This window comes from Heterostelium album (assembly GCF_000004825.1).
Source record: "Heterostelium album PN500 unplaced genomic scaffold PPL_contig12, whole genome shotgun sequence".
Lineage (NCBI taxonomy): Eukaryota > Evosea > Eumycetozoa > Acytosteliales > Acytosteliaceae > Heterostelium > Heterostelium album.
This window is the reverse complement of record NW_008805089.1, coordinates 424,992-452,467: the sequence shown is the minus strand read 5'-3', so window position 1 is coordinate 452,467 and position 27,476 is coordinate 424,992. Positions and strand designations below refer to the sequence as shown.

At 33.1% G+C, this 27,476-nt stretch overlaps 11 protein-coding genes and 1 non-coding gene across 12 annotated transcripts; 8 read left to right on the top strand and 4 right to left on the bottom strand.

The window, feature by feature from the left end:
* Nucleotides 1-93: 93 nt before the first annotated feature.
* On the bottom strand, nt 94-3,153 carry PPL_05425 (uncharacterized protein; the record flags this gene model as incomplete). Its single annotated transcript, XM_020576306.1, has 3 exons — nt 94-292; nt 334-2,953; nt 3,054-3,153. The coding sequence occupies 3 exons, from the start codon at nt 3,151-3,153 to the stop codon at nt 94-96; spliced, it is 2,919 nt and encodes a 972-aa protein (XP_020433555.1).
* Nucleotides 3,154-3,835: 682 nt separating this feature from the next.
* Nucleotides 3,836-4,950, top strand: PPL_05424 (uncharacterized protein; the record flags this gene model as incomplete). The annotated part of the gene is made up of 3 exons (XM_020576305.1): nt 3,836-3,952; nt 4,032-4,199; nt 4,423-4,950. The coding sequence occupies 3 exons, from the start codon at nt 3,836-3,838 to the stop codon at nt 4,948-4,950; spliced, it is 813 nt and encodes a 270-aa protein (XP_020433554.1).
* A 243-nt stretch (nt 4,951-5,193) lies between these two features.
* Nucleotides 5,194-5,511, bottom strand: PPL_05423 (uncharacterized protein; the record flags this gene model as incomplete). Its single annotated transcript, XM_020576304.1, has 2 exons — nt 5,194-5,302; nt 5,384-5,511. 2 exons carry the CDS (start codon nt 5,509-5,511, stop codon nt 5,194-5,196), a joined length of 237 nt encoding a protein of 78 aa, XP_020433553.1.
* A 472-nt stretch (nt 5,512-5,983) lies between these two features.
* Nucleotides 5,984-7,407, bottom strand: PPL_05422 (tRNA (guanine(46)-N(7))-methyltransferase TrmB; the record flags this gene model as incomplete). The annotated part of the gene is made up of 2 exons (XM_020576303.1): nt 5,984-6,199; nt 6,304-7,407. 2 exons carry the CDS (start codon nt 7,405-7,407, stop codon nt 5,984-5,986), a joined length of 1,320 nt encoding a protein of 439 aa, XP_020433552.1.
* A 372-nt stretch (nt 7,408-7,779) lies between these two features.
* PPL_05421 (protein serine/threonine kinase) lies at nt 7,780-8,744 on the top strand (the record flags this gene model as incomplete). Its single annotated transcript, XM_020576302.1, has 2 exons — nt 7,780-7,968; nt 8,061-8,744. The coding sequence occupies 2 exons, from the start codon at nt 7,780-7,782 to the stop codon at nt 8,742-8,744; spliced, it is 873 nt and encodes a 290-aa protein (XP_020433551.1).
* Nucleotides 8,745-9,690: 946 nt separating this feature from the next.
* On the top strand, nt 9,691-10,002 carry PPL_05420 (uncharacterized protein; the record flags this gene model as incomplete). The annotated part of the gene is made up of 1 exon (XM_020576301.1): nt 9,691-10,002. The coding sequence occupies one exon, from the start codon at nt 9,691-9,693 to the stop codon at nt 10,000-10,002; it is 312 nt and encodes a 103-aa protein (XP_020433550.1).
* A 636-nt stretch (nt 10,003-10,638) lies between these two features.
* Nucleotides 10,639-16,518, top strand: PPL_05419 (bromodomain-containing protein; the record flags this gene model as incomplete). The annotated part of the gene is made up of 6 exons (XM_020576300.1): nt 10,639-11,361; nt 11,424-13,805; nt 13,893-14,047; nt 14,126-14,216; nt 14,281-15,465; nt 15,931-16,518. 6 exons carry the CDS (start codon nt 10,639-10,641, stop codon nt 16,516-16,518), a joined length of 5,124 nt encoding a protein of 1,707 aa, XP_020433549.1.
* A 122-nt stretch (nt 16,519-16,640) lies between these two features.
* PPL_05418 (uncharacterized protein) lies at nt 16,641-17,447 on the bottom strand (the record flags this gene model as incomplete). Its single annotated transcript, XM_020576299.1, has 1 exon — nt 16,641-17,447. One exon carries the CDS (start codon nt 17,445-17,447, stop codon nt 16,641-16,643), a length of 807 nt encoding a protein of 268 aa, XP_020433548.1.
* Nucleotides 17,448-17,821: 374 nt separating this feature from the next.
* Nucleotides 17,822-17,894, top strand: PPL_05417. Its single transcript has one exon. It is a non-coding gene; the product is annotated as a tRNA-Lys (tRNA).
* Nucleotides 17,895-18,693: 799 nt separating this feature from the next.
* Nucleotides 18,694-20,367, top strand: PPL_05416 (flavin-containing monooxygenase; the record flags this gene model as incomplete). The annotated part of the gene is made up of 1 exon (XM_020576298.1): nt 18,694-20,367. The coding sequence occupies one exon, from the start codon at nt 18,694-18,696 to the stop codon at nt 20,365-20,367; it is 1,674 nt and encodes a 557-aa protein (XP_020433547.1).
* Nucleotides 20,368-20,592: 225 nt separating this feature from the next.
* PPL_05415 (uncharacterized protein) lies at nt 20,593-21,151 on the top strand (the record flags this gene model as incomplete). The annotated part of the gene is made up of 2 exons (XM_020576297.1): nt 20,593-20,979; nt 21,041-21,151. The coding sequence occupies 2 exons, from the start codon at nt 20,593-20,595 to the stop codon at nt 21,149-21,151; spliced, it is 498 nt and encodes a 165-aa protein (XP_020433546.1).
* Nucleotides 21,152-21,752: 601 nt separating this feature from the next.
* Nucleotides 21,753-27,467, top strand: PPL_05414 (uncharacterized protein; the record flags this gene model as incomplete). Its single annotated transcript, XM_020576296.1, has 8 exons — nt 21,753-22,497; nt 22,567-22,626; nt 22,731-22,956; nt 23,660-24,342; nt 24,398-25,899; nt 26,008-26,880; nt 26,957-27,100; nt 27,195-27,467. The coding sequence occupies 8 exons, from the start codon at nt 21,753-21,755 to the stop codon at nt 27,465-27,467; spliced, it is 4,506 nt and encodes a 1,501-aa protein (XP_020433545.1).
* Nucleotides 27,468-27,476: the final 9 nt, after the last annotated feature.

Genomic DNA, 27,476 nt, shown 5'->3' with positions numbered 1-27,476 from the left:
TCAAACAACGAGTCCATATCGCTCTGCAGCTTCTTATTGGCTTCCTTGCTCTCGCTGAGTGCACTGCGCATTCCATTGAGCTGTCCAACATTGTTACTGAGCGACTTGACCTCTTCCAACTGCAGCTGTTTCTCTGTCTCCATCTGAAGTGCCTGATTCCTGAGAACGACCAACTCCTCTTGCAGCTGTGTGATCTGGTGTGTCAAACTCAGCTCTCTCAACTCCTTCAATTTCAACTTCTCCTCGGTCTTTGTCAGGATCTGAGCGATCTTCATACTCTCCTGTTTCGACTCTTCAATGGTATACTCGCTCACCGTCCGGTACTCCTCATACTTTTCGGTCAACTTGAAACTCGACTTTTTCGACTCCTCCAGTTGCGACTGGATCTGCTCGCTCTGTTGATTCTTCTCTGCCAACTGCACAGACAACTCATCGATCTGCTTATGAAGGTGTCCATTCTGCTCTTGCTGTGATATCAGGTTACAAGATGCATCGTTAATCTCTTGATACAAACAGGTAATCCTGAACTGCAACGACTCTGACTCCTTGTTTCTCATTGCCAAGTCGCTCTCTAACTCCAGAGTTTTGGCACGCATCTCCTCCACCAGATCCATCGTATTGAAACTAACGTCATTATCGCTATTCTCATTATCGCTACACTTCTTTGTCGACGCAGCCATCTCTTTCTCCATCTGTTTCTCCAACTGTTTCAAAGCATTCATCTTATCCTCATAGTAATATAACTCTCGCTCATCCTTTTCCTTTAAGAACATCTCTATTTGTTGTTCTTTCTCACTTGTAGACTGTGCCAGTTCCTCTCGTAGAAATTCAATGCATTCCTTCAACTTGTGAATCTCCACACTACTAGACACATTCGATTCAATCATACCTCGCAGCTTGCGAATCAACGAAGAATGTATAGAAACATCGGAACTAGTCTCCACCCGCAGCAATGAGATTATCTCCTTGTAGTGTGCATCGAACCCAGTAGTTCCACTCGGTTGAGTCAACTGAAACTCATCCATCGATACCGAATTATCCATTTCATCACCATAGCAACTCGTTGAACTATTATAAACTATATTACTAACATTATTACAACTCTGATTATTATTATCATCTAAAATATCTAAACTTGAATTATTACTAATGTTATTGTTATGGTTATTGTTATTACTATTATTTTGTTGTTGTTGTTGTTTTGACATATGTAATAATTGTTGATTTAATTCTGTAATTTGTTTGTTTAGATTATCATTTAGCTGATTTGTTTCAAATTCATTCTTTTCAAGGTGTTGTATTGTTAGCGCGAGTTGGTTGTTCTCCTCTTGGATACGACTGATATTGGTGGTAGAAGTCAACTCGGCATTCTCCAACTCTAGATCTTTAATACGGTCTAGCAATCTCTGTCTTTCTACATTGTCACGTTGTTTCTGTGATGACATTTGGTCATCGTCCATACCACCATGTTTATCGGCATCCAGCGATGATTCCTTCTCTTTCTTTGTAAAGTAATCTAAAGTGCTAGTAAGTTGTTCCACCACTGCATTTCTCTGCGCATCCAACTCTTTCAACTCCTTATTCTCCTTCTCAAGTTTCTCCAATCTTTCAAGTTTAATTCTAATATTATCATCTTCATAATCTTTACCATCATCATCATCATCATGGTCATTATTATTCTGAACATCAGGTTGTTGTAATTGTTTGGATTTAGTTGATAATGATGATTTGGATGACGATGATGTAGTTGTTGTGGTAGTGGTTGTTGTGGTGGTTGTAAGTTGAACTAGTTTGAACTCCAGGTTGGAGTAGATGGTCTCGGTGTCACATCCAGTGATATGAAGATTCTCGATGAGATGTTCGATCAACTCGAAGCATCTGTTCAACTTGGTATTGATGAGCAGTGTATTACTGAATGACTTTAGATTCTCTTGGAACTGTTCCAATATCACTTGGAAATTGGAATTTACCATCTTTAGACGTTCGACGTGTGTATCCAATGTATTCTCCATTGGTTCTCTTTTGAAAAGTGATAAATACGATTGTTGTTTTTGCTGTTGATTCTTATTATTGATTTCATCCATTAAAATATCCATATCTATTATATGATCATTATTAGGGTTGTTGATATTGAATTCTTGTGTTTGTGTTGGTAGTGCAATACTAGTGTTATTAGGATTATTATTATTATTATTATGATGTTGGAGTAGTTGTTCATTTAATTTAAATGAAAGAAGTTGACAGAGTTCATTCAATCTAATGGAATGAGATTGTGTTGAGTTTACAATGTATTCAAAGTCCTTCTTGAGGACTGAGTATTCATCTATTAGATTCTCTTTATTATTCTTGGCAACAAGTGGTTCAGATTCATCCAATACCGATTGATTCAAAGCCATCTTCTTATGCTCTTTGTTGTAGTCGTCATTGTCGTTGTCTTTGTCATCTTCATTGTCATTATCAATTTCATTCATTGGTTTCTGTGTACTTAGATCTATCATATCTTCATCTTCTTCATCCTCTCTATCATCTTCTTCTTCTCTATCATCTGAAACAATTTGAATTGGACTATTATCTTGTTGTTGTTGCTGTTGTTGTTTGATGTCAGTTGTTGGTAAATCAATTGACTTATCTAAACTATCACCATCATCATTTTCATCATCTGTTTTAGTGAGTGCAGCTAATTGGTGTGGATCGAAACTAGATGCATCAACGGACGACACAAATGAATTGTTATTAATGTTGTTTTTGTTGTTGCCATTACTATTTGTTAATTGTTTTGAATGTTGTTTCTCTTCTAGTAGATCTCTTGACAGATCATTTTCATTATCATCAATATACTGATTCTGACAACTACTACTAATATTATTTGTTCTACTACTACCACTGCTCCTCCTCTCACTTGCTGTCATCTCTAATCTATGAATCTTTCGATTACCATAATCAAGTAATTCATCTATATAACATGGATACTTTGTTATAAAATCAAATAATATAACTGAAAATATATATCATTAGAACATAATTATTTTACCAAGATCTTTATGTAATCTTACCATGAGATTCCTTTATTTTCAAATAATGATTCAATATCTCATTCAATATGATATTGAAAGTGACATCATCACTATTCAACTCTTTTAAATTCTGTGACATCTCGCTCTACTATTATTATTAGTACTACTAATCTATTTTTCTTTTATATTTTAATTCATCTAACTATTTTTTGTCGTTAATAATAATAATATGTATAAATAATATTATCTGGTGATTAAATTTAATAACAGTCATCTCCAATCGTTCAAATTATTCAAAATAATATGAGTTCTCCCGCCAATTTCCAAGAAGTTTTAAAAAAAAAAAATTTGGTCAATGAAAAAAAAAAAAAATCAAAAAAAGAATAAATATTTAAAAAGATAGATAAATTAATATCATCTATATGTTTTGACACCTTATTGAGTTAGATCTTATAAATAGATATATTTGATTATATATAGCTCTTTATTTTTTTTAGTAAATCTCCTTTTTTTTTATAAGTTAAAATATACATTTACACTGATTCAAAATAATAATAATAATAATAATACTTGTTTAGTTAATTAATTTATAATATGAATATGTGCACATTCTGATGATTTGATGTAAACTAAAATAAAAAATAATATTTTGAAACAAAATTGGTCATTCTTTTCAATTAAGAGATTGATTTTACGATCGATATGATTATTCATTTTTTATTTATTTTAAAAGTTAAATTGTACATTATTATTATTATTACAAAGATAAGATAGATTTGATATCTATTATTATTTTATATTATTTCAATACTCGCACATATATGTTTTTAAGGTTTTATCCAAAATTAAAACATCTAAAATCAAGTATTAGATTCCCACAAAATGGTATACTACCAATATATAAGGATATCGGGGTATCTTCTGCAAATGTTACAAATGTAGAGTAGAGTATATCTATAACATCACATTACATAAATCAACTACTTCATATATAACTAATTAAAAAAATATATTTAGATAATAAAATATCTGTCTGAAGATAAGAATTTAAAAGTTGGTCATGGCGGTACTTTAGATATGGATGCAAGAGGTCTACTTATAGTTGGTTTCGGTAATGGTTGTAAAGATTTAAATCATTTTCTAGGTGCTGATAAAACTTATAATGCAACTGCATTCTTTGGATATGTATGTGTTTTTGTTGGTTGTTAGTAGATTATATAACAACACACAAAGATGATGATATTAATTAATGTATGTATGTTATGTTTGTGTTTAACTTTAGGAAACAAATACATATGATAGCTCGGGTGTGGTGAATCATGACAACAAGAAATCGATCGATCATCTAAACTTTGAGTTGTTGGACGAGCAGACAAAGAAACCGGGGTTCATAGGTGATATTCAGCAGGTGCCACCGCGATACTCTGCCATCAAGGTGGACGGCGAGCGACTCTCTGACTGGGCGGCCAAGGGTGCCTCTGTCATCCCGAAGGCGCGCGATCTCAAAGTGTATAGTGCGCGATGCACTCTCTACAAGGCGCCGTTCGGTGAGTTTGAAATGGAGGTGTCGTCGGGCTTCTACGTGCGGTCGTACCTCACCGACATTGCCAAGTCACTGAATACCGTCAGCTATGTCACCGACATCTATCGTACACGAGTCGGTCCGTTCTCCGTTGAGAGTGCACTGCGTGTCGACGAACTGAACGAAGGTGCCATCTACAACGGTCTGATGGCGACGAAACGTCTCTACAAAGACTACTTTAAAATGAACGAACTGACAGAGATTGAAAAGCGAAATCAAGAACACAACAAACATTTGAATATGAACCGACCGAAAAACGCATTACTCTTTGATTATTCAACACCGAAACACTCTAGAACCAGACCCAGGAAATCAACACATTTTCATAGTAATAGAGAAAACTTTGATGAATAAAATATAATAATATATAAATATATATATATAAGTAATTGTAAAAAACAATAACAAAAACAAATCAAAACAATATCAATTTGTAATAATTATTTATTCATTGTATTTATTTATGTACAAAGTCCAAAAAAAATAACACAACATTTTATCTTTTATTTTCATTTTATTTTCAACTTCAACACTACTCTTAACTAAAGTGAGTTGTTTGTAGTTTTTGTTTTGTTTTGTTGTGTTGTTATATGAGATTTATTGGTGCTTCATAATTTCACGACTATCTTTATACATAAAACTTGGATGTTTAATATTTCTACATTTCTCTAATGGTAAATGCATATGATCAACATCTTCAAAGTGACTAAAAATTTAATTTAAATTATAAGAATTTATTTATTAGTTAGAAAATACATAATCTGGTTAGGAAAATTTATATATTTACTTTTCTTTATTCATAACTCTTAGATTACGAACAAACATTCCAGTTCCAATTAAAGATACAACTGTTATATTGGCCACCAAAATAAGATTTTCTGCATCTAATTTTTTAACTAAATTAAATAATCCCATTTTATTATATTATATATATATTTTATTTCTTTATATTATTATTAAGGATTATTATTGTTTTACTTCTAATTAAATACTTTATTTTAGAATGACATTTCTTTAATTAAATATTTTTTAAAATTAAAAATAAATAATGTTCATTTTTTAATTTACTTTAAAAGGAAACTTTAGATTAAAAATCAAAATCTTTTGAAAACTAAAAGAGATAAGTTTTGGTTTTTTAAAACTTTTTAAAAATTATAATTGGTCTTATACCATTTATATTCCATTTTCATATAAATCAAATGTACTGTAATGTTTTTTTTGATATATATAAATTGAGAACAATTTTATTAATTAGTCATTGATTAAATTAAAATATTTATTTGCATTTTAAAAATACTCTTCGCAGAAATGTAATAAACCAAATTAGATTCAAAATATTGATGAACAATACAATAGTTGTTGTGGATGTAAACAATAACTTTATTTTCTAAAGAATGGTTTTTACAGTTGATTCATTTTTTTCAGTTCTAACTAGAACAGCTCTCCAATATGGAATATCTTTTTCAATGTAATAGTTCTGACGAGCGGTAACCTCAATATCCCATTCATTCTTTGAGAAATCAATCGATTCAAATGAACTATTAGAAATGAAATGATTCAACATCTCATCATATAATTCATAAACATCTGACATTAAATATACCTATAAATATTTTTATAAATTGTGTAGAATTTAATTAGTTTGTTTGTTTGTTTGTTTGTTTTTTGATAATTTATAATTGAAAGTTTTTAAAAAAGATAACTTACTTTGGCACCGGGAGGTAATATCATTGCAACTTCACGTACAAAGTTGGCATTTACGATACGACGTTTGATATGCTTGCGTTTGTGCCATGGATCGGGGAAGAGCAGACTGAGTTTCTGGATGGAGTTGGTCGGTAGCGATTTGGCGACGTTGAAGAGATTGACACTGACGTTGGTCTCTACAAAGTGAAGGTTCTTGATCTGTGTGTTCAACTCAAACTCGAGTAGACTCTTTGAGCTGTTGGCCATCTCTATGCAATGATCACGAATATCGATACCGAGATAGTTGTAGTCGGGCTTCAGTATCGCCGATTTCACAAGCATGTCGCCCTTGCCACAACCGAGATCGATGTGAATCGGCAACGTCAAATCGGCGAATATCTCTTCCCATTTCGGTGGATCCAGTGTCATCTGCAAACGATAGCTGAGTGGGTTGACGTGTTGTCTGTGTTTTCTCGATTTTTTTGTGTTGTTTGTGTTGTTTGTGGTGGTGGTGTTATTGTTGTTGTTATTTAAATTAACTTTTCTGCTTTTGTTATTTGCTTCACCACTAGTGTGTTCATGTTTATCTATAAAATCATCATCTTCATCGTCGTCTATTTCTTCAAATTCAAATTTCTTCTTTAATTCATTGTGTCTTGCCAACATTGCTTCTTTTGTCGTTTGTGTTACTTTTCTAATATTAAAACTACTACTACTATCTTTATTATCATTACTGCTATTACTACTATCATTATTATCAATATTATTATTGTTATTGTTATTGCTATTGTTATTATTACCAAAATTTAAACTATTTAAAAAATCTAAATCTCTTTCTACATTATTATTTAGTATATCTTTTTGATTATTGTTATTAATGTTAATTTCTTTATTATTAAGTATATTGTTACTTTCTTTTTTATTATTATTATTATTATTGATATTGTTTAATTCTTTTTCTTTTAAATTTTTTAAGAATTCATCTACAAAACTTGCATATGATCTTTGACCGAGCATTGCAATATTACAACTATTCAATGTTTGAGAGACATGACTATTTCTACCACTGTATCTGACAACTCTACCAGTAAAACTTGTTGTAGATTTTAATAATAAATTAAACATTCTATTTTTTGATCAATCAACTTATTATTTATTTTTAACACTGAATTTGGTGCTATTTCATTCAAAGATGACATATTGTAAAGTGTTTACAGACGTTTTCAAAAATTTCGAAAAAACATTAAAAAAATAAAATAAAGTTTAAATTAACGACATTTTTGTTGATGAAAATCACAGAATTATTTTTCGTGTGAAGAAGAAATTTTAATCTCATTTTTTAATTTATGTTATCAACTTAAAAATAGAGAAGATAAATATAATATGATATGATATAATAAATATATAATTAATTAAATCATAATTAAAAAAAATAGTTATAAATCAATAAATAGTTGTTAGTTTTTATTATAAAAATAAAATACCGACAAAACAAAAATGACAAGAGGATTCCAAGCAGGAGGAACACCTAATCCTTTATTGGTTCGAAAGGAAGTCAAACATGATGGACCAAGTATCAGAGATTATATGGCAAGACCGAGATTAACATTGGAGGAATTCAAGAAAACTGTTGCCGGTGATGACAAGAAGATCTCTTTTGATAAATGGGAAGAGTTATCATCAAAAGTTTGTATTTAACCTTAATTCTAAATGTTTAGAATGAATTGAATAATAATTATTGATATTAACAATGTTTTTTTTTGTTTTAATATTAATAGGAATATAGAGATGAATTAGAAAGAAATAGAGAGAAAATAAAAAGAAAAAAAGATAAAGAAAAAAAAAGAAAAGAGAAAAAGAATAAGAAAAAATATGAGAGTAGTAGTGATAGTAGTAGTGACGATGATAGCAGTAGCAGTAGTAGTGATGACTATGAAAGAAGAAGAAAAAGAAAGAAGAGAAAATCAAAGAAATCTAAATCGAAATCTGGTGGTTCTGGTGGAACTTCAACTGGAGGTCCTGTAAGACTATCAGAGTTTATGAAGGATACATCCGATGAAGATAGTCAGACTGATTCAAGTAGTGACAGTAGTAGCGATGATGATGATGAAAGATCACATAAAAGACAAAGAAGTAGTCGTTCAAGATCGTCTAGAGACACCGATAGACGAAGAAGTAGAAGTAGAAGCAGGGATAGAGATAGGGATAGTAGAAAGAAAAATTATAAAAGTAGAAGTAGAAGTAGGAGTAGAAGCAGAAGCAGAAGCAGAAGCAGAGATAGAGATAGAAGTAAAGATAGAAGTAGTAGGGACAGATACAGAGATAGGGATAGAAAGAAAGATGGTAAAAGAAGTAGTAGTAGAAGTAGAAGTAGAAGTAGAAGCAGAGACGGTAGCAAAAATAGAAACATAAATATGGAAAAAGACAAAAAAACAAGTAGAAGTAGAAGTAGAAGTCGTTAAATAAAGGAATTTAAATCAGATTGAATTGTTCAAAGGTTTCTCTTTGCATGTAAATTGAAAAAGGAGGTACATGTATATCACCACTCATTCTCTCAAATTTGAGAAGAAGATCTTAATACAAATAAACTCAAAATAAAATAAAGCTAGTTGGTTTTAATCAATCAATTGATTCTATTCACTCGTGAGTCTATCTCTCTCTAATGAGTGTTTGGGAGATGTCTCCCTTGTTCACCATTACAGCATAAACTTCAAACAGTTTTCAGTTAATCCTGTTGCATCAATCTACTTTTTTTTTGGTTCTATCTGGTGATGAGCGTATAGATTGGTAAAAATTTTATAATCTACTCTGTTTATCTATCATGACAAAATTGTTAACAGAATCCAAACCAAATGCCCTAATATTCTAGAATTGCTTTAAAATAGAAATATGTCAAAACACTTTTCTTAAAACATTTGATTGATTATTCTTTACACATCAAGAAACTTTTTTTTTTTTTTTAAACTTTATATCCAACTATTATTTCTTATCTCTTATTTTTAGAACATATATTCTATACATATCACTTATTTCAAATTAATAGTTTGTAATAGTTTTTTTTTTTATCATCATTTTACCATAGTTATTATTTATATAATTAAAAATTAATTATTATTTATTTTATATATATTAATAATATTAATAGTTTATTATTCATCTATATATTAGTATTTTTATTTTTTTATAGTATTTTCACCAAATTGAGTCAAGTTCCAACCATGGAAACTTTGGTACTCAATTTGGTGAAACAAATGAATTCAAGAAACCTCATTATAAATGATTTTCTTGGAAGAGATCCAATCAATTTATAGAACAAATAAATAATATTACACAAAATAATAATAATGTTGATAATTTAATAAATAATAACAATATAAATTATTTCCGAAATTCAAGAGTTTACAGCTAATGACTGAGATACACAATGAAGATTCTATTCTCTTTAAAATCAGATTCAGATACAGTGAACACGATGAACAACAAAGAAGAAGAGTGTTAAACATTTTCGCCAACTACCAGCACTCTAAACTAGCTACAATAGCCAATCATGGAATCGAGTGTTACCCAATTGATCCACCATTATACAGAGAAGATACTAGTGTTGCAAACAACACCGTTTTTATGTTCATTTCCTCTCTGATGGTTGCCCTTTTAGTAATTGATTTCCAAGGATTTATAGGTGTTCTAGCCACTACTAGAGAAGAACGAATTAAAGTATAAACAAGTGTGAAGAGCATATTCCAGAGGCGCACTGGAAACCACAAAACAGAAAGGTGCCTCTATTCGAAAGTACTCTCCGTTACAACAGGAAAGGAGCCAATAACATGTCGTTGGTTGGTTTATTTCTTATAAATCCATCTTTCGAAATTTGCTTTTTTCAAAATAATTTTTTTCACACAACTTGGTTAGTTATGATCTATCAAATCTGTGCCAGTCGTGAAAAAAAAATTATTTTGAAAAAAGCAAATTTATTAAATTTGACCTTTCAAAAACAAATAAATTTCTCTTGCAACACCTTGTCCAGTCTTTACTTCAGGTTGTAAAAACTTTATTTTTTTTGAATTAATTGACTACGCACTTACTATTTCGAATTTGAAAATTAATGTGTGCAATTATCACAAGTGAAAGGGATATATCTCTTTTTTTTTTTTGATAGATATTAAAGTTAAAAATTATAGATAACTGTAAATAATGAATTAAAATTTAAATAATATTTTTTTTAATAATTTATTTAAAATTTTTTTAAATTTGTTTTTGTATTTTATTTTTTTATTTTATTTTATTTTTATATAAAATAAAAAGTAAAAGTTATTTGTTTGTTTGTTTGTCAGTGTTAATTGATCGTAATTATATAAAATGAGATCAGATACAGAAAATAAAGAGAACGATATTGATATCACTCAAAATAATAATAATAATAATAATGCTTTAACAAAAGTAACAAGATCATTCTCTGGTAGAAAGAGATCAAATAGTACAAATTCAAATATAGATACAACAACAACAAACAATGATAGTGAAGATCATAATGATGATGACAATGATAATAATAATAATAATAATATTAATAGATCATTATCACCTCCATCTACAAAAGTGATTATTCGTTTAAGTAAAAGGAAATTAATTAGAGAGTCATTAAAGAAAGATCATTATCCAATCTATGACGAGACTAATCATGATGAAGAAGAAGAAGAGGAGGAAGAGGAACATGGAGAGGAGGAAGAAGAACATGAAGAACATGAAGAAGAGGAAGAAGAGCAAGAAGTATATGAAGGAGAAGAAGAACATGGGGAGGAGGAGGAAGAAGAACATGAAGAAGAGGAAGAAGAAGTAGTTGATTCAAAAGTAGAAAAGAGATTCAATCTTAGACCTAGAGTTAATCTAAAGAGACTGTTTAATACCGATGAAGACGATGAAGAAGAGGAAGAACAAGAATATTATAGTAATAGATCAACACGAAGACAATCAAGTACAAGAAGAAATCAACAACAACAACAGCAAGAGCATCAACAACAACAAACACTTAGTAAAAGATATATTAGACCAAAGGTTGAAGAAGAAGAAGAAGACGAAGTTGTAAGTAATAATATAACATTGATCCATAAAATATGCTTACTAACATCAAACATATTGTCTAGTTTCAAGCTGCAGTTACTACGAGAGCGGGTAGACTGATAAAAAGACCGAGATATCTTATAGAGGAAGATATTGAAGAAGATGTAAGATCATCCAGACAACAATCTTCACCAACTTCTACATCTAGGAGACAACAACATCAACATCAACAACATTCACCACAACAATCAGAACCACAACCTTCATTTAGATCAAAGAGATTACAACAGCAACAACAGAGAAAGAGAGTTGATTTCGACGAAGAGGAAGCAGATGATCAAGAACATCATCATCAACAACAGCAACAGCAACAACAACCAAATTTAACATCAATCAAAACAAGAAGATCTTTGGATTTATCAAATGTAGATGTATCCAGCTTCCTCAATCGAAACAAAAAGTCAACCGCCAAACATTCTTCAATACAAGATATAAATGATCAACTGCAACAACAACAATCTCACAACTTACTTTCACCTTCGAAGAAACAACAACAACTGCTTGCAACTAGTAAAGATGATATTGATATTGTTGGAAGTGGATCAGTTAATACAGATGATATAAATAGTAATGATAACACTACAGCTACAAATACGACTTCGACTACTTCTACTTCTTCAACAACAGCAACGACATCAACGGCAACGACACCATCTCCGGCAAAAGGAGGAGCATCAAGATCAAGATATAAAAGTACAGGATTGGAAATGGAATTACCACCTATCAATTCGCGGCGTGTAAGAACACCAACGAGCAGATATATGGTAACGGATTACACTAGGACAACACCGGCTCGATCGAAACCACTGCCCGTTCCACATCGTTGGCGAAACAATCAAAACACATCGAATAGCAATGTTGTTGATTCCGACGACGATGACAATGATAATATCGATAACTTTCAACCACTTGCTAGTAATAATATTAACAAGAGGAATACAACAACAACTGCTACTACATCATCAAATAGCAATGCTCCACTTCCAATCAATCTCAATGATACTGAACCACTGGGTGTTGATACCAGTACAACTTTCAACTCTGTCGGTGGATTGGATACTCACATCCGACTGCTCAAGGAGATGCTCATACTCCCGCTGGTCTACCCAGAGGTATTCTCAAAGTTTAAGATTCAACCGCCGAAAGGCGTGTTGTTCTACGGTCCGCCAGGAACCGGTAAGACTTTGTTGGCGCGTGCACTCGTCAATGAGTGCAATTTGCGTGGCGGACAAAAAGTATCGTTCTTTATGAGAAAAGGTGCCGATTGTCTGAGTAAATGGGTTGGTGAAGCGGAGCGTCAACTGCGAATGCTCTTTGAACAAGCGAAATCGATGCAACCCTCTATTATATTTTTCGATGAAATCGATGGATTGGCACCGGTGCGTTCGTCGCGCCAAGACCATATTCACAGCAGCATGGTATCTACGCTGCTCGCGCTGATGGACGGTCTCGACAATCGTGGACAGGTCGTGGTGATTGGCGCGACCAACCGAATCGACTCGATAGATCCGGCACTCCGCCGACCTGGCCGATTCGATCGTGAACTGCTCTTCACGCTCCCCAATAAAGAGGCGCGAAGAAAGATACTTTCGATCCACACTGAGAAGTGGGAGCCGGCGCCCGACCACGACACGATCGACAGCATAGCGGATCGCGCAGCCGGCTATTGTGGCGCGGACATCAAGTCGTTGGCAAGCGAAGCAGTGCTTGTATCTCTCAGAAAAACCTATCCACAGATCTACCAGACCGCCGACAAACTGGCGCTGAACATCGATACTATTCGCGTCGGAAAATCCGAGTTTGTCGAAGCGATGCAAACCATTGTGCCGAGCTCGAAGCGATCGGTCCAATCGTTTGCCAATCCACTGTCGCCATCGACCAAACCACTATTACAACCAAGTCTAGAACAAGCACTTCATTTAGTTGATTCAATATTTCCATTTCTCCAACAGCAACAGCAACAACAAACAACCTCCAAGTCTGCAACGCCAACCAGCGTTTATCGTCCGAGAATGTTAATCTGTGGAGATCAAGGACTTGGTCAAATATTGATTGGCAATGCGATATTATATCAGTTGGAGGAGTTCCCATCGTTTAGTATCGATATTTGTTCGCTGCTGGCCGATCCCGTTGCCAAGTCTATTGACGAATCTTGCAGTCGCACTCTGACAGAAGCCAAGAAGGTAAGTCCGAGCGTGCTCTATCTTCCAAACATCGATCGATGGTGGGAAACCTCTGACTCACTTGTACATACACTCCTGACCTATCTCAACAACATCGATGCCAATCAACCGCTATTCATCATCGCTACCATCGAACAACCGATCGATGAGATACCTCACGCGATTTCAGTGCTCTTCCAATGTAGAGATGATAGTATACTTGAAATAGATTATCCAAATCAAGTATGTTACATATTATTACTTATATTTATTACTAGTAAACTAATATTCTTTCTTCTCTTCACCTCTACTACTACTCTTCCTATATAGGAAACATTGAGAAACTACTTTAAAAATCAATTGTTAGATATTAAAGAAGCTATTTATCAATTTGCGTTGAGTAAACATATTACAAAGAAAGTTTTAGTTCAACTACCTGTTGTCCCGAATACCAATGAGGAAAAGAGAGATATCAAAAGAGATAAGTAAGTAAACTAAATATAGTATAGTTTAACTAAAGTAGATAGATAGATTTGAAGAAACTAATTTAAGGTGTTTTATAGTCAACTACTTAGACAACTTAGAATTTTATTAAGAGAGGTATTGGCAAAGATTATCTATGATAGAAAGTTCTATACATTCTTTAAAGATGTTGTAAGTTATCTATTCTATTCCATTATGTTTTATAATTGTATTAATATATATATGTTTTGTAAAGAGTATTCAACAATATCCAGAATATTATGAATTGATAAAGAATCCGATGAGTGTATCTTCTATCTCCAATAACTTGGAGAATCATAAATACACGACGGTATCGTCATTCCTCTCGGATATCGATTTGATTGTTATCAATACTATCGAGTACTACCAGGTGCATGATCCCAATGGAATCGACGGTGCTAAAGCGATATCGAGAGCGAAGCAACTCCAAGACGAAGTCTATGCCATGGTCGATCAAATCGATCCGACACTCATATCGACCTGTGAGAATATCACGCTCAAGCGAGCGAGCGATGCCAATCATGGAAAACCACCAATGAATAATCATACAGACTATGGTACAACTGTTAGAGAAAGAGATAACAACAATAATAATAGCAATAACAATGATACAGCTACTCAACAAGATCAACAAAATAACAACAACAACAGTTTTAAACTATTCACAAGAAGTGCAAGACTTAGAGGAGAAGGTTCTGAAATCACCAAAGAAATGATGGATTCATTTATGAAACCTATTAGAAGAAAGAAACACTCCTCAGATGCAAATAATAACAGTAGCAACAATAACAACAGCAACAGTAATGCAACTTCACCTATTTTAAATAACACAAGCTTACCAACAACTCCAACCACTCCACACGTGGAAGATCATCAAGATAACCAAGATCATCATGACAACGATAATAATAGCAGTGTTGATGAAATAACAAAACACATTGATATAGATCACGAAGATGATAACAACAATAGCAACAATAACAACAATAATAAGGAAGAAAATAATAATATTAATAATAATCATGTAAATGAAGAGAATGGTAGTAAAGAAACTATGGATATAGATATGAATTCAATTGATAATGATGATCATGAAACTACTAGTGCAACAACAACAACAACAACAACTACTACTACTACTACAACTACAACAACAAATCAAAATGGTCATACTGACAATAACAATAATAACGATAATAATAATAATGTAGATAATGAAGATAATAATAATAATAGTGTAGTGGTTGAAACAGAAGAAATAGTGATGGATGAAAATATAGAGTGGTATAGAACTGTAAATAGTGAGGTAGAAGAAGATTTTATTCAGAAAATGGTCGGGTTGGCTCATAACAAAACAATTGAAAATCTGTTGTGTCACCAATCGAAATCATTTGATATTGTAAGAAGAACTATCTCATCAACAAACAGCTCTATTAACTCTAATGATTTATACCAATCTATCATTAATTCAATATCAGATATTAAAATAAACTAAAAACTTTTTTAGTGACTTTTGATTATTAATAATAGTATTATTGAATATGCATAATTATTATTCTTATTGCATGAGCACATTGCCTGATCAAAAAAAAAAAAAAAAAAAAAAATCAAAAAAAAAAAAAAAAAACGAAGAATTAGTTTTTTTTGATCATTGTTCATTTTATGATTATAATCATTATTAAATTGTTATTTATTTATTATTAATTTAGATATATAAATCTTTAGATTTTGATATAAATAGATTTCTGATCAGATTTAATCAATCAGTCAATCCAACCAATCGTTTTTTGTAAAAATAAAAGATATAGAGAAAAAGATTTAAGATATTAGATATCAGAATATAATATATATATATATAGAGTAGAAAATGATTTATCATCAAATGGGATATAGAAAACTCTCTAGAGAGACAGCACATAGAATGTTGATGTTGAGAACAATGGTTACACAGTTGATTCAACACGAACGTATCAAGACTACTCTACCAAAGGCAAAAGAGTTGACCAGAATGGCAGATAAAATCATTACAATCGCAAAGAGAAACACACGTGTTGCACACAAGTTGGCATACGGTATGGTGACCGACCGTCAGGTGCTACCAAAGTTGTTCAAGCAGTTGCGACTTCGTTTCTTGGAGCGTCCAGGTGGATACACTCGTGTCTTGAAATGCGGATTCAGACCGGCCGACAAGGCACCGATGGCTTACATCGAGTACGTAGAGAACGACCTCACTCCACTCCGTGACCACAAGGCAAACAACGCCAAGTTTGGAATGGTCGTAGAGGACGTCGAACAAGGCAAAAAGTTTAGCTTCACCGAGAAAGCCACGGGAAGAGTATTGTCATCGGCTATCTCACTCAACAACCGTTTGAAAAAAACAGAATTATTTAGCAAAGAACAAGAACAACTGGAAAAGAAGAAATTAATTGAAGATTTAAAGAAATCAGTATAAATAAAATAAATAGATTAGATAAATAAATACATTATATAATTTTTAAATAGTTCATAAACAAATATAATATATTTGTTTATTTCAGAAAAGAATAGAAATTTAAAAGTTTTATTGTTTTTATTTTATTGAATATTAAATATTTCTCTTAAATGATGTATTACTGCGTCATGTTCATGTGATCCAATGATTTGATTGTTTGGTAGTTGATCTTTTAATCTTTGTTGTCCGTTTTCCATAATCATTCCTTTTCCTACACGTGACAGCATTTCAAGGTCGTTCATGCTGTCTCCAAATGCAATGACGTCTTGCATGGTGTGACCGAGAAGTTCTACAACCTGTTCAAGAGCATTGCCCTTTGAAACATGTGGTGACATCACCTCGAGAGATAATGGCGATGAAAAACAGATGTATGCGCGATTACCATATTTCTCGAGGAGTTGCTTCTCGAGTTGAAGCAGTTTCTCTTGGTTCCTCGATACATAGAAAATCTTATAGACAGAGTCGGTGGAAATCGTTTTGCTTTCGTCGAAAAGCTTATAGGTAAAGTCAGAGTTTGGAAAATACTGTTTGACACCCGGATAATCTTGACTCATGAACCATTCGTCGGCGCGGTATGCATTCGTCAGGATTTCCTTGTCGTCTAGAACGACATCCAGTAGATCGTGAACCAACTCCTCCTCGATCGTATGGCTAATGATGACCTGACCAGATACGTTCTCCACGAGTGCTCCATTCGATGTAATAATATGAGCGTCGATTCCAACTCTTGCACGAATGCCACTGACATCGACATGATTTCTACCGGTTGCCAATATTACATGTACACCTTTTTGGTGGAGTTGTTTCAGTGTTTCCACTGCCAACTCTGTCAGATCGTGTGTTGGTGACAAGAGAGTTCCGTCGAGGTCAGATGCTACCACTTTAAACATTATTGTTTGTTCAATTGAAAATAGAAATACAAAGATTGAAATGTACAAATGAATTGAATTAATATCGAAATTAAAAAACAGGTTTTAAACTTTACCTTGGGAAAATGAAAAAAAAAGTTGGGTTACATTATTCGTGGCAAAGGCACAAGTGTTTTTTGCAGCTATAGTATACCCAAAAAGGAAATTATAATAAATTAATTTTACTAAAATTTAAATCGTAAATCTTATTTTATTTCCTATTTCTTTATATCATTATAAAATTTTTAGAAGAAATTTAGAATTTGCCATTAATTTAATTAAATTCTTTCCATGGAATTTATAAAAACAAAATAAAATAAAATATTATCTTAAATTTTAGACTTTTCGAACACAGCGCCCGGTTAGCTCAGTCGGTAGAGCGCACGGCTCTTAACCGTGTGGTCGTGGGTTCGAGCCCCACATTGGGCGTCTTCTTTTTCAAAAATCTAGCCCTCTATGCGCGCATAATGGTTTACACAAGGTTTTGAAAAAGTTAATGAATCAAGCGTGGCTGTCACTCTCACACGAAGGTATTTCGTAGATGAATGATCTTACATATCTTTAACCTACTCCTAGACTTTAATTATGATTGATTTCCATCCTGTTTTCTACTTTTTAAGAGCATCAAGACTGTACAGAATTCTAACAATGAATTTGATTGAATCTATAACAACTATATAGGTAAATCTTTTATTTTAGTTGATAGTTGACAATAACTACTATTCTAACAATACCAAAAACATACCTCTTATAACTAACTATTTTGTTTGGTTCATGACCATCCTTTTTCATTAGCAACTAAGTCTTCATTAAAACCAGTTCATTTTCAATGTCACAGAATTTGTACATGTACTTCACTTTGATATCTGTCATTGTGTGAACAATCAACAGTTTAACTAGTTATTTTATGTTAATGTAAATAAAACTAATGAAAAGAAACGTCGAAATACACGTATATAATGTAATGTAATTAAAAAAAGACTATAAAGAAATAAAAAGTGAATTGATGTGGAAGAACATATACTATGTATTAAAAATTAACTATGTATCTATCAACAATGATGATTATTGTTATATTTTTATTATTATTATTAAAATGTTTAAAAAATAAAACCAACACTCTTTTAATCATCAAAAATTGATCAATTTTTTTTTTGGGTTGATTTTTAGATCACCAAGTTTTTGTATTTATTTTTATTTAAAATTGTAATAATAATCAAATCAATTAATGGAAAGATCAAAGACAATTGCTATTGTAGGTGCAGGTTTGAGTGGTCTGGCATCACTAAAGAGTGCCTTGGAAAACGATATGATGCCGACACTCTTTGAAAAGAGTGATGATATTGGTGGTGCGTGGTCATCCTCTACCAGTGGTTTGATGTGGGATACTCTACATACGAATGTCTCAAAGTACACCTGTATGTTCTCTGATTTCATGTGGAGACCAGAGCATCTTCAAGACGCGAATCAAGATTACTTTCCAAGTCAAAAAGATGTCTATCGTTACTTCCTAGACTACACCAATCATTTCAATCTCAAACCCTACATAAAATTCAATTGTAAAGTAACCAACATTAAGAAACAACATCAACAAGAACAGCAATTCATAATAGAATATGAAGATAATAATAATAGCAATAATAACAAGAAAAAAACAGTCATGTTTGATTATGTAATAATTGCATCCGGTATTTTCTCAGAGGGAATGATTCCAAAGATTGAAGGAGCTGATAGTTTCAATGGATTGGCTATGCACTCGGCTGACTATAGGAATGCTAAACCGTTTGAAGGAATGAGAGTAGCTGTCGTCGGATCTTCGTCGTCGGGATCAGAGATCGCTTCGGACCTAGTCAATAGTTCACTTGTTAAAGAGGTGACTACATTTGCACGTACCAACATATTTATCATTCCAAAGAGTGTAAAGACAGCGAATCGATCTTACAAAGTACCGTTTGACTATGTTTCATTCTCGCGAAAACGATACTACGAAGACAACAGATCGACGCCAGAGAAGAACCGTGCCAAACAAGCATTCATTGCATCGGTATCGACACAACAAGATATAGAAGAGACAAAAGTTCGGTCATCACCTGAACTACCTTTGTTTGTCGGATTATCCGATGATTTCATCTCTCTAATTCGATCGCAACACATTAAATATATAAATACAACCATTAATAGAATAGAAGGAAATAAGTTATATTATAATCAACCTATATATAACAATAGCAACAACAATAACAATGATAATAATAATAGTAATGACGATAATGATATTAAGAAAGAAAAAAAAGAAACAACTGTTGAAGTGGATGCTATTATTTATTGTACTGGTTATTATGTTAATCTAGAGTATTTAGATAAGGAGATATTGGATGCAATAGAGTTTGATCGATCACATAAGATTCAACCGATACTTGCTTATAATACGGTGTTTCCACGTGGTGTTGATGGTTTGGCGTTTGTCGGGATGTATCGTGGACCTTACTTTGGTGTGTGTGAGTTACAAGCGAGATGGGCCACCGGTGTATTCTCTGGCAATGTAAAGGCACCAACCACCGAAGAGATTGCAGCAGGTGTCGAACTAGAGAGAGCCATTCGAAACGATAAGAATCAACCACAATTCCCACATTCCGACTATGTTGCATTCTCTGATCTCATAGCTAAATCAATAGGAGTATTACCTGATTTCAATGAACTTCAAAAGCAACAACAACACCAAGCAGAAGAACAAAAAGAAACAACAACAGGATCATCAGAAACAACAAAAACACATTTATATAAAATGATATGGGATGGATTCTTTATACCACCAACCTTTAGACTATATGGTTTGGGTTCAAATTATAAAGAAGCTGTTGCAAACATTGAAGAAATCAATAATTTATTTACTAACCGATAATTATAATTGTAATGATAACTTTATTTTTTAATTAATCTTTTTCAATAAAATTTATATGTTTTATTTAAATATTAGTTTAATGCTTTGGATAATAATAAAATCAGTTAATAAAACTATTATAAATGAATGTCTTGAGTTTAAATAGTATTGAAATCTTGTTGTTTAGTAACATTAATATTTTCAAACTATTGAATACTAGTAATATTCAAAACAATATCTATAATAATGGATCATCATGATCTTATATATTTATCAAAAAAGATAGAATATATAATAAACAAGAAGGTGGATCCTTTAGTTCTTGGTCAATCATCAATTCAAGATAAATGTATTGGAATAGAATTTCAATTACGCAATCTATGTGACAATTGTAACAAGGAGAGAACCAACTTGGAAGAACAAATTAGAAATAGCAATCTAGAAATTATTTCGCTGAAAGAGAAGATGGACTTCTTGGTCAGTGGTCAAGTAGCAATTAAAGCTGAAATTAAGGAGCTTGAAAAACAATTGCAAATAGGTAAAGTCAAACTTAGTAAACTCGTTGAAGAAATTAATGATTCACCTATAAAGAGAGTGGAAGAGATGTTGTTGAAGAAATACAATAAGTTGAAAGTAAAAGAGTCGAGACTCAAAGAGAAATCGAAGGAAGTACTTGAAACTATTAAATATGAAGGAAAATCAATCAAAGGCAAATTCAAAGACAACCTACATTCATTCAAAAGATGAATCAAACACTTCTCTAGACAACATTTTAATACCAACTAAATTTGGATTAAGAATCTAATGTTTAACACACTCACACACCATCACCATCCTACATTTTTTATAAAATTAGATTTTTTTTATTTATTTATTTATTTTTTTAAACTATATAACAGTAACTTTTTTTTTTTTAAATTAATAAATAAATAAAAAACTATAAAAATTCTTAAAAATTTAAAAAAAATAAAGAAATCATTCTACAAATATGTATTTCCTAAAAACTTAAAAAGGAAACTATTTTTTTTAACTATTTTAAAAATTTAATTTTTCAATTTTTTTTTTAATTTTTTGTATCAAGGTTAATTATTCGTGTTTTGTACTTATTATTCATAATTATTTATTATTATTATGTGTTGGTTGGTTCAAACACACACGCAAAATAATAATAATAAAAACTTTTTTGAATTTGACTTTTTAAAATAAGTTTATTTTTAGTTATTTTTAGTTAAATTTTAGATAATTTTAAAGATATATTATTTAGTTAAATATCAATAATAATAATAATAATAATAAAAATAATAATAATAAAGATAAAGATAAAGATATCTATGAAAGTTTAAAAAGAAAATATTTAGATTTTTATTTATATTTATATTTAAATAATATCTAATATAATAAAGAAAATGGAAGATCATCAGAATGAATCGACATCGAAAGCAGCAAAGTTTGAGGAATTGCTGAAAAAGACGGTTGCTCAACTAAAGGTGATAGTGATGAACTTTGAGGAGAGTCACGATAAGAGATTCAAGATACCAACAAGAAAGAATGAAATCATTCAACTCATCATCGACAACGATATGTACAAATCGAATGACCACGATTTCGAGAAACGTACGAAACCATCAACCAAAAGATCTCTAATAGATAATGAAAGTGATAACAACAACAACAACAACAACGATGAAGAACAACTTTTATATAATAATGATGATGATGATGATGAAAAAGAAGAAGGTGAGGACGAAGAGGTAGAACAAGATGAAGATGAAGATGATTCTATGATGGAAGGTGAAGGTGAAGAACAACAAAAACAACAACAAAGAAAACAACATAATAAACAAACAACTACAACTACTACAACCACTAGTAATATTAATATTAAGAGTATTGTTGTTAGTAATAATAACAATAATAAAGGACAACCTGTTGATCTTCTAAAGGAGAATGCAGATGCATGGTTCAATAAGGTTCAGAGCGATGTTGTTACAAAGAAGAAACTGATACGTTCATTCGATGACTTTGACCAACGTGCTGAAAACACCACCACAATCGACGATATGTTTCGTTATTACTTTAGAGAGAAAACAAGTCTTGATATATTCACAACAACCAACTTTCCAATACATGGAACTACAAGATGTTCAAATTGTAATATACATAGCATTCATATTCCAACGTTCAATTGAAATTTCTAACATTGTTATTATATATCTATAGATTTATTCAGAAGATGGCATTTCATTTGTTTAACATGTTCAACTGTTGATATTAAATATTGTATGTAGCTGGTAGAATACTTGTTGAATTCATAATACTCTGACCTGATACATAACATACTAACTTGAAATTTACAATATTTGTTGTTTGTTGTTTGTTTTTAGGTGTCGATTGTTTTTTAAATGGTATACATAGAGAGGAGAATCATAGATTCTCATTGGTTTATACACCGAATATATCTTGTGTTTGTGACTGTGGAGATGGCGATGTGATGAAGACGAGTTCGTTTTGCACGAAACATCGATTCGCCACGAATATTCAGCAGAAGGAGAACTATATCAATCAGTTCCCAGAGTATCTACGCGATGCCTTCAAGACGTTTTTCAATAAGTTGGTGACGCGTGCTCTCACCCTGAATCGTCAGGGCTCGGGTGTGCACGAACTCGAGATCATCAATATCACTACCTACCTGGGCAAGGCGGCGTCACGCTCGCCACTCTACGCCAAGCTGATAGGCGAGGAACTGACGCTCATGAATTTGGATCTCAGCAACTTTGACATTAGCAATCCGCTGAGGATTGCATCGAACAATGCTCTGGCGGTAGGTGCCGCGCAACAGCAACAGCTGCAGCAGAACAACAAGCGTCAAAAGACAATTCCCAACTCGACACCGCTCTACACACTGTTTCACACACATCTCGATTTCTCCACCAAGTACTTCTATCTGTTTGCCACTGTATCCTATCATAACCTACCATTTGGACAGGTATTCTTTCACCATTATCTCGCGAATTTCAGTCACTTGATGCGACCACAACCGAGAATCGCCATCGCCGAGTCGTGCTATCATCTCCAACAATTCTACAAATCACCAAGCAGCATACTGATACCGTTTGCCACTGGCAAAGTAAACAGTAACTTATTTTTAGTTTTATTTCAACATTATGTAAGCGCAAAGTGAAAGAGAGAATCATCAAAGTGTTTACTCTGACTAACGTTTATCTATCTATCTCTCTCCCTCTCTCTAGAAATATAATATGGATACAATTCACAATAGTTTTGTTTTAAACAAATCAACCTATGAATCATATAGGTTTGAATCAAAGATGTTTTCGAGATTGTTAAAGATCGAGGAGTGTGCAGTCTATTTCTCAAACAATCAGATGATACTAAAGATCTTCTTGGATATCTGTCAGAATCTTCATTTGTTTGCTTCGGTTGCTTTCAAGTTTGAGAATATTCTCAGAGAGCTGAAGGATTTGATTCACTTGGAGAGTTGTCTCATCAATGGATTCAATCATATGCTTCAACATCTACCGGAAGCAAAGATCCAAGAGATGACCAAGACCATTATCGACCAGGCAATGGATCTATCCACCAAGATCAAGTATCCGGTGTATGCACGCGACAAAGGAACGCGTCTTTTATTCCCACTGCCCAGAATCATTGCACTCTGTGTTTTGCACTCGAGTGCCAACAACAATATCGACCACTTTATACAACTGGTGAAATCGGATTACGAACACTATTCACCGTCGATCGCTGATATGGTATTCAACATAACAACGTTTCGTGCATTCTACTATGCACATTGCTGTCGTCCCCGCAACCAGAATCTCGACAGTCACGTTGTAGCGTCTCCAACCGACGACGACCGATTTAACCGCTTCTTTACACAAAAGTTTATGATGTTGGACTTTTTGATGTTACAGTTATCTTTAATATCGACTGGACCATCAACCTTTTTATACCAGCTTTTAAATGAACCATTTAGTTGTAAGTTAAAAAGATCTTTCAATTACTACAAACATTTACTAACATTATAGTGTAGATTCAGCAACAAATAATGAATGGTTAAAAGTTATTTTTGAAATAATTGTCAATGTTTTGCAAACTAGAGCAACTATTAAACCAACAGAGGAGGATATCGAGTATCATTATATTCAGGCTGCTGCATCTGGCTACTTTTATTATAGTGAAATGTTGAATTTCAAATTCATCTATAAGAATATTCCAATGGAGACCAAGGAGAGAATCATTGCCAAGGTCGTCAAGGATGTAAAGGCACCAAAGATGCAGTTGAAACCAGAGTACTGGTCAAGATACGATCCATACTACTGGAGCTTTGAGTATGTATTCAAGATTCATCTACAGGAGTTGGCGAAAGAGGAGTTCACCAAGTATCAACGTGAGAACAACATTCCAGAGTGTTTCCCATCGTTGCCAGCTCTGCTACCGCCACTGGACAACAAGCTCGATGGAATCTATCAACTGTTCCACGAGAATGCCCTGTATGAATTCCTTCATTACACCACCATGAAGATTGTCTATCCAAACTTCAAGGGTTTCAAAGATTTCGAGAAGAACACAAACAGCTTCTACGCCAATCACAATCTCTTTGGAAAGATTTCGACAAGCGATATCATTGTCATCAACGACATCTACTACATCCTGTTGATGGCACTCCGTCATTTCGACCAATGGATTGTCGAGCAGTCGGATCGCGATGTTCGTGCCATTCGTCACGAGGTCAGTCAATTCCTCTCGAACAACAACTACAAGAAACATCCACAGCAACGTCCACTCTACTTCTGGGAGACAAACAATGTTGTCACCATGCTCCTCAGAGCATACACTCCATCATTCAAGAACATCAGAAAGAAGCAATCACAGTCGTTCCTTGACACTCTGATCTACTGCTGGAAGATCAATTCCACCGACCAGAATCCACTACTCCAAGAGATCATGATTTGGTTCGGTCAGTTTGATGATTCGATCAACGATTACTTTGAAACTCAAGGTATCACCGATTTCGATCCAAAGAAGCGTGAAGAGGAGGAAAGAGAGAAGCGTAGAAAGATCATGCAAGCAAAGCGCGATGAAATCATGAAACAAATGAAAGAGAAACAGAATCAATTCTTACAGTTGACAGAGAATCAAGATTTATATGATGAAACAGAGGTTTTAGAGAATAATACAACAACATCAACAACTACAACGAATAACAATAACAACAATAATAATACATCTGAGGATTCAAGTAATAATACTAGTACTACTGCTACTGCTACTGCTACTACAACATCAGGTGAACAACATCATCATGATGAATCAACTGATAAAATATGTATGATCTGTAGAGATACTACAAGTACTGAACCACTCTATACAGTGGCAAGAGTAACCAATTGTACGTTGGCAATGAATCAGAAATCGACTTCACTCTACAAGTTGATCAGATCTATGCCACAATCCTATTTAAATACAACCATTCAGAATCTGTTGGAACACCAAGAGAATATCTTTTTCGATTCCAAACGATTCCCAAAGAGTGTAACTCAACTCTATCCTTTGATGATAGAATTCTTCAAGTCGTACTATCATCTGCCGAGTTATATTTCATCGTGTCTGCACTACACTCATCGCTCATGTATAGACCAGTCGGTTCACAACTTTGATTTTGGATTCCAATGTCCACAGTGCAATGCCAACTCGAACATCTTGATTCCAGTGGACGTTGCCAATCTCACCATCGAGGAGGTCATGAAATTCTTCCTCAACATCCAAGATGCCGGAGAGATCGATGAGGTATTCGAGCGTCACTTTTGGGGAATGGTTCACTCCAACATCGACGTCTTTGAGATGAAAACTCGTCAGATCAGCAACTACATCGTTGACACCGACCAGTTGCCCTACTACTTGCTCACCGACCTGGAGTTCAAGCAGGAGTTGGCCACTCTGAGAATCCTCTTTAAAACGATAACCAGTTGTGAGGTACCTCCATTCGCTGAGGATTTGATCGATGTTGACGATCATCTCAAATTCCATGTCGATCCATTCTTCCTGTCGACTTATCTTGTCTACCTGAGAAAGCTCGACTACAAGACAACCAACAGCCAGTCGATCAAGCAATATCTCTTCAATTATATTCTAATGGAGGCAATGAAGCTACCAAAGTTCAAGGTTACTCAGTCCGCTGATACCATCCGACAGATCTATGCAAATCTTAAGGACAACCAAGAATCACTGAATAGCTATCTATTCCCCGTTCTGAGAAAGTGTTATCTCTACCATTGTCTGGCAAGCTATCCAACTCAACCAGCTCTTATCAACCAACTCTCACAACAACAGTTTGCCAGTTTTGAATACATAAAGACCTCATTGAACATCGGTAATACCACTGAGATTATCAGTCAAACTGAATTGGAGGACTTTATCAACAGATTCAGCAATTTGAAGAAAGGTTTTGTCAGTTTCATCCCATCTTCATATTTACATTTACCTAAATTAAAGAAATTACAGCCTAAATATATTGTAAGTTAAGAAATTAACCAAATCTCATTAATTTAATTACAAACTAATCTCTTTTTTTTTCAAATATCAATATTAGGATTTTATTATCAAGAATATTCCAAACACTGTCCAAGAGGAACAACAATTTATGTGTACATCATGTGAGAAAACTCAAAGTTTCAAATGTCTGAGTTGTGGATCCACTACTTGTGCACCCGATTGTATTCATTCATTTGTTTCAGTAAGTTAAAAATTAAATGATATCTTTGTTGAACAGTTGTCGAAATAGTTTATTAATTGTTTGATTTAATTCCCATGTATAGCATCCTAAACAGTGTCCAAATGGATTGCATCAAGTATTTTTATTTATTGATATCACAACAGGTTTACTAAAGGTAGTGGATTTAGATAAAGATGTTATTCTTTATAATAACGACAGTCTTTGTGTATATTTTAATGAACACAATGAACCATCGACTATTACCAACAATCAGCTTACTCTATCCAACAAGCACCTGCAGTCTGTATACAAGAAATGGGTACAAATGATTTCCACCAACACCATTCAATCTATGGATATTGATTTACCAAATACTCTGTTTCTATAATTAACAAAA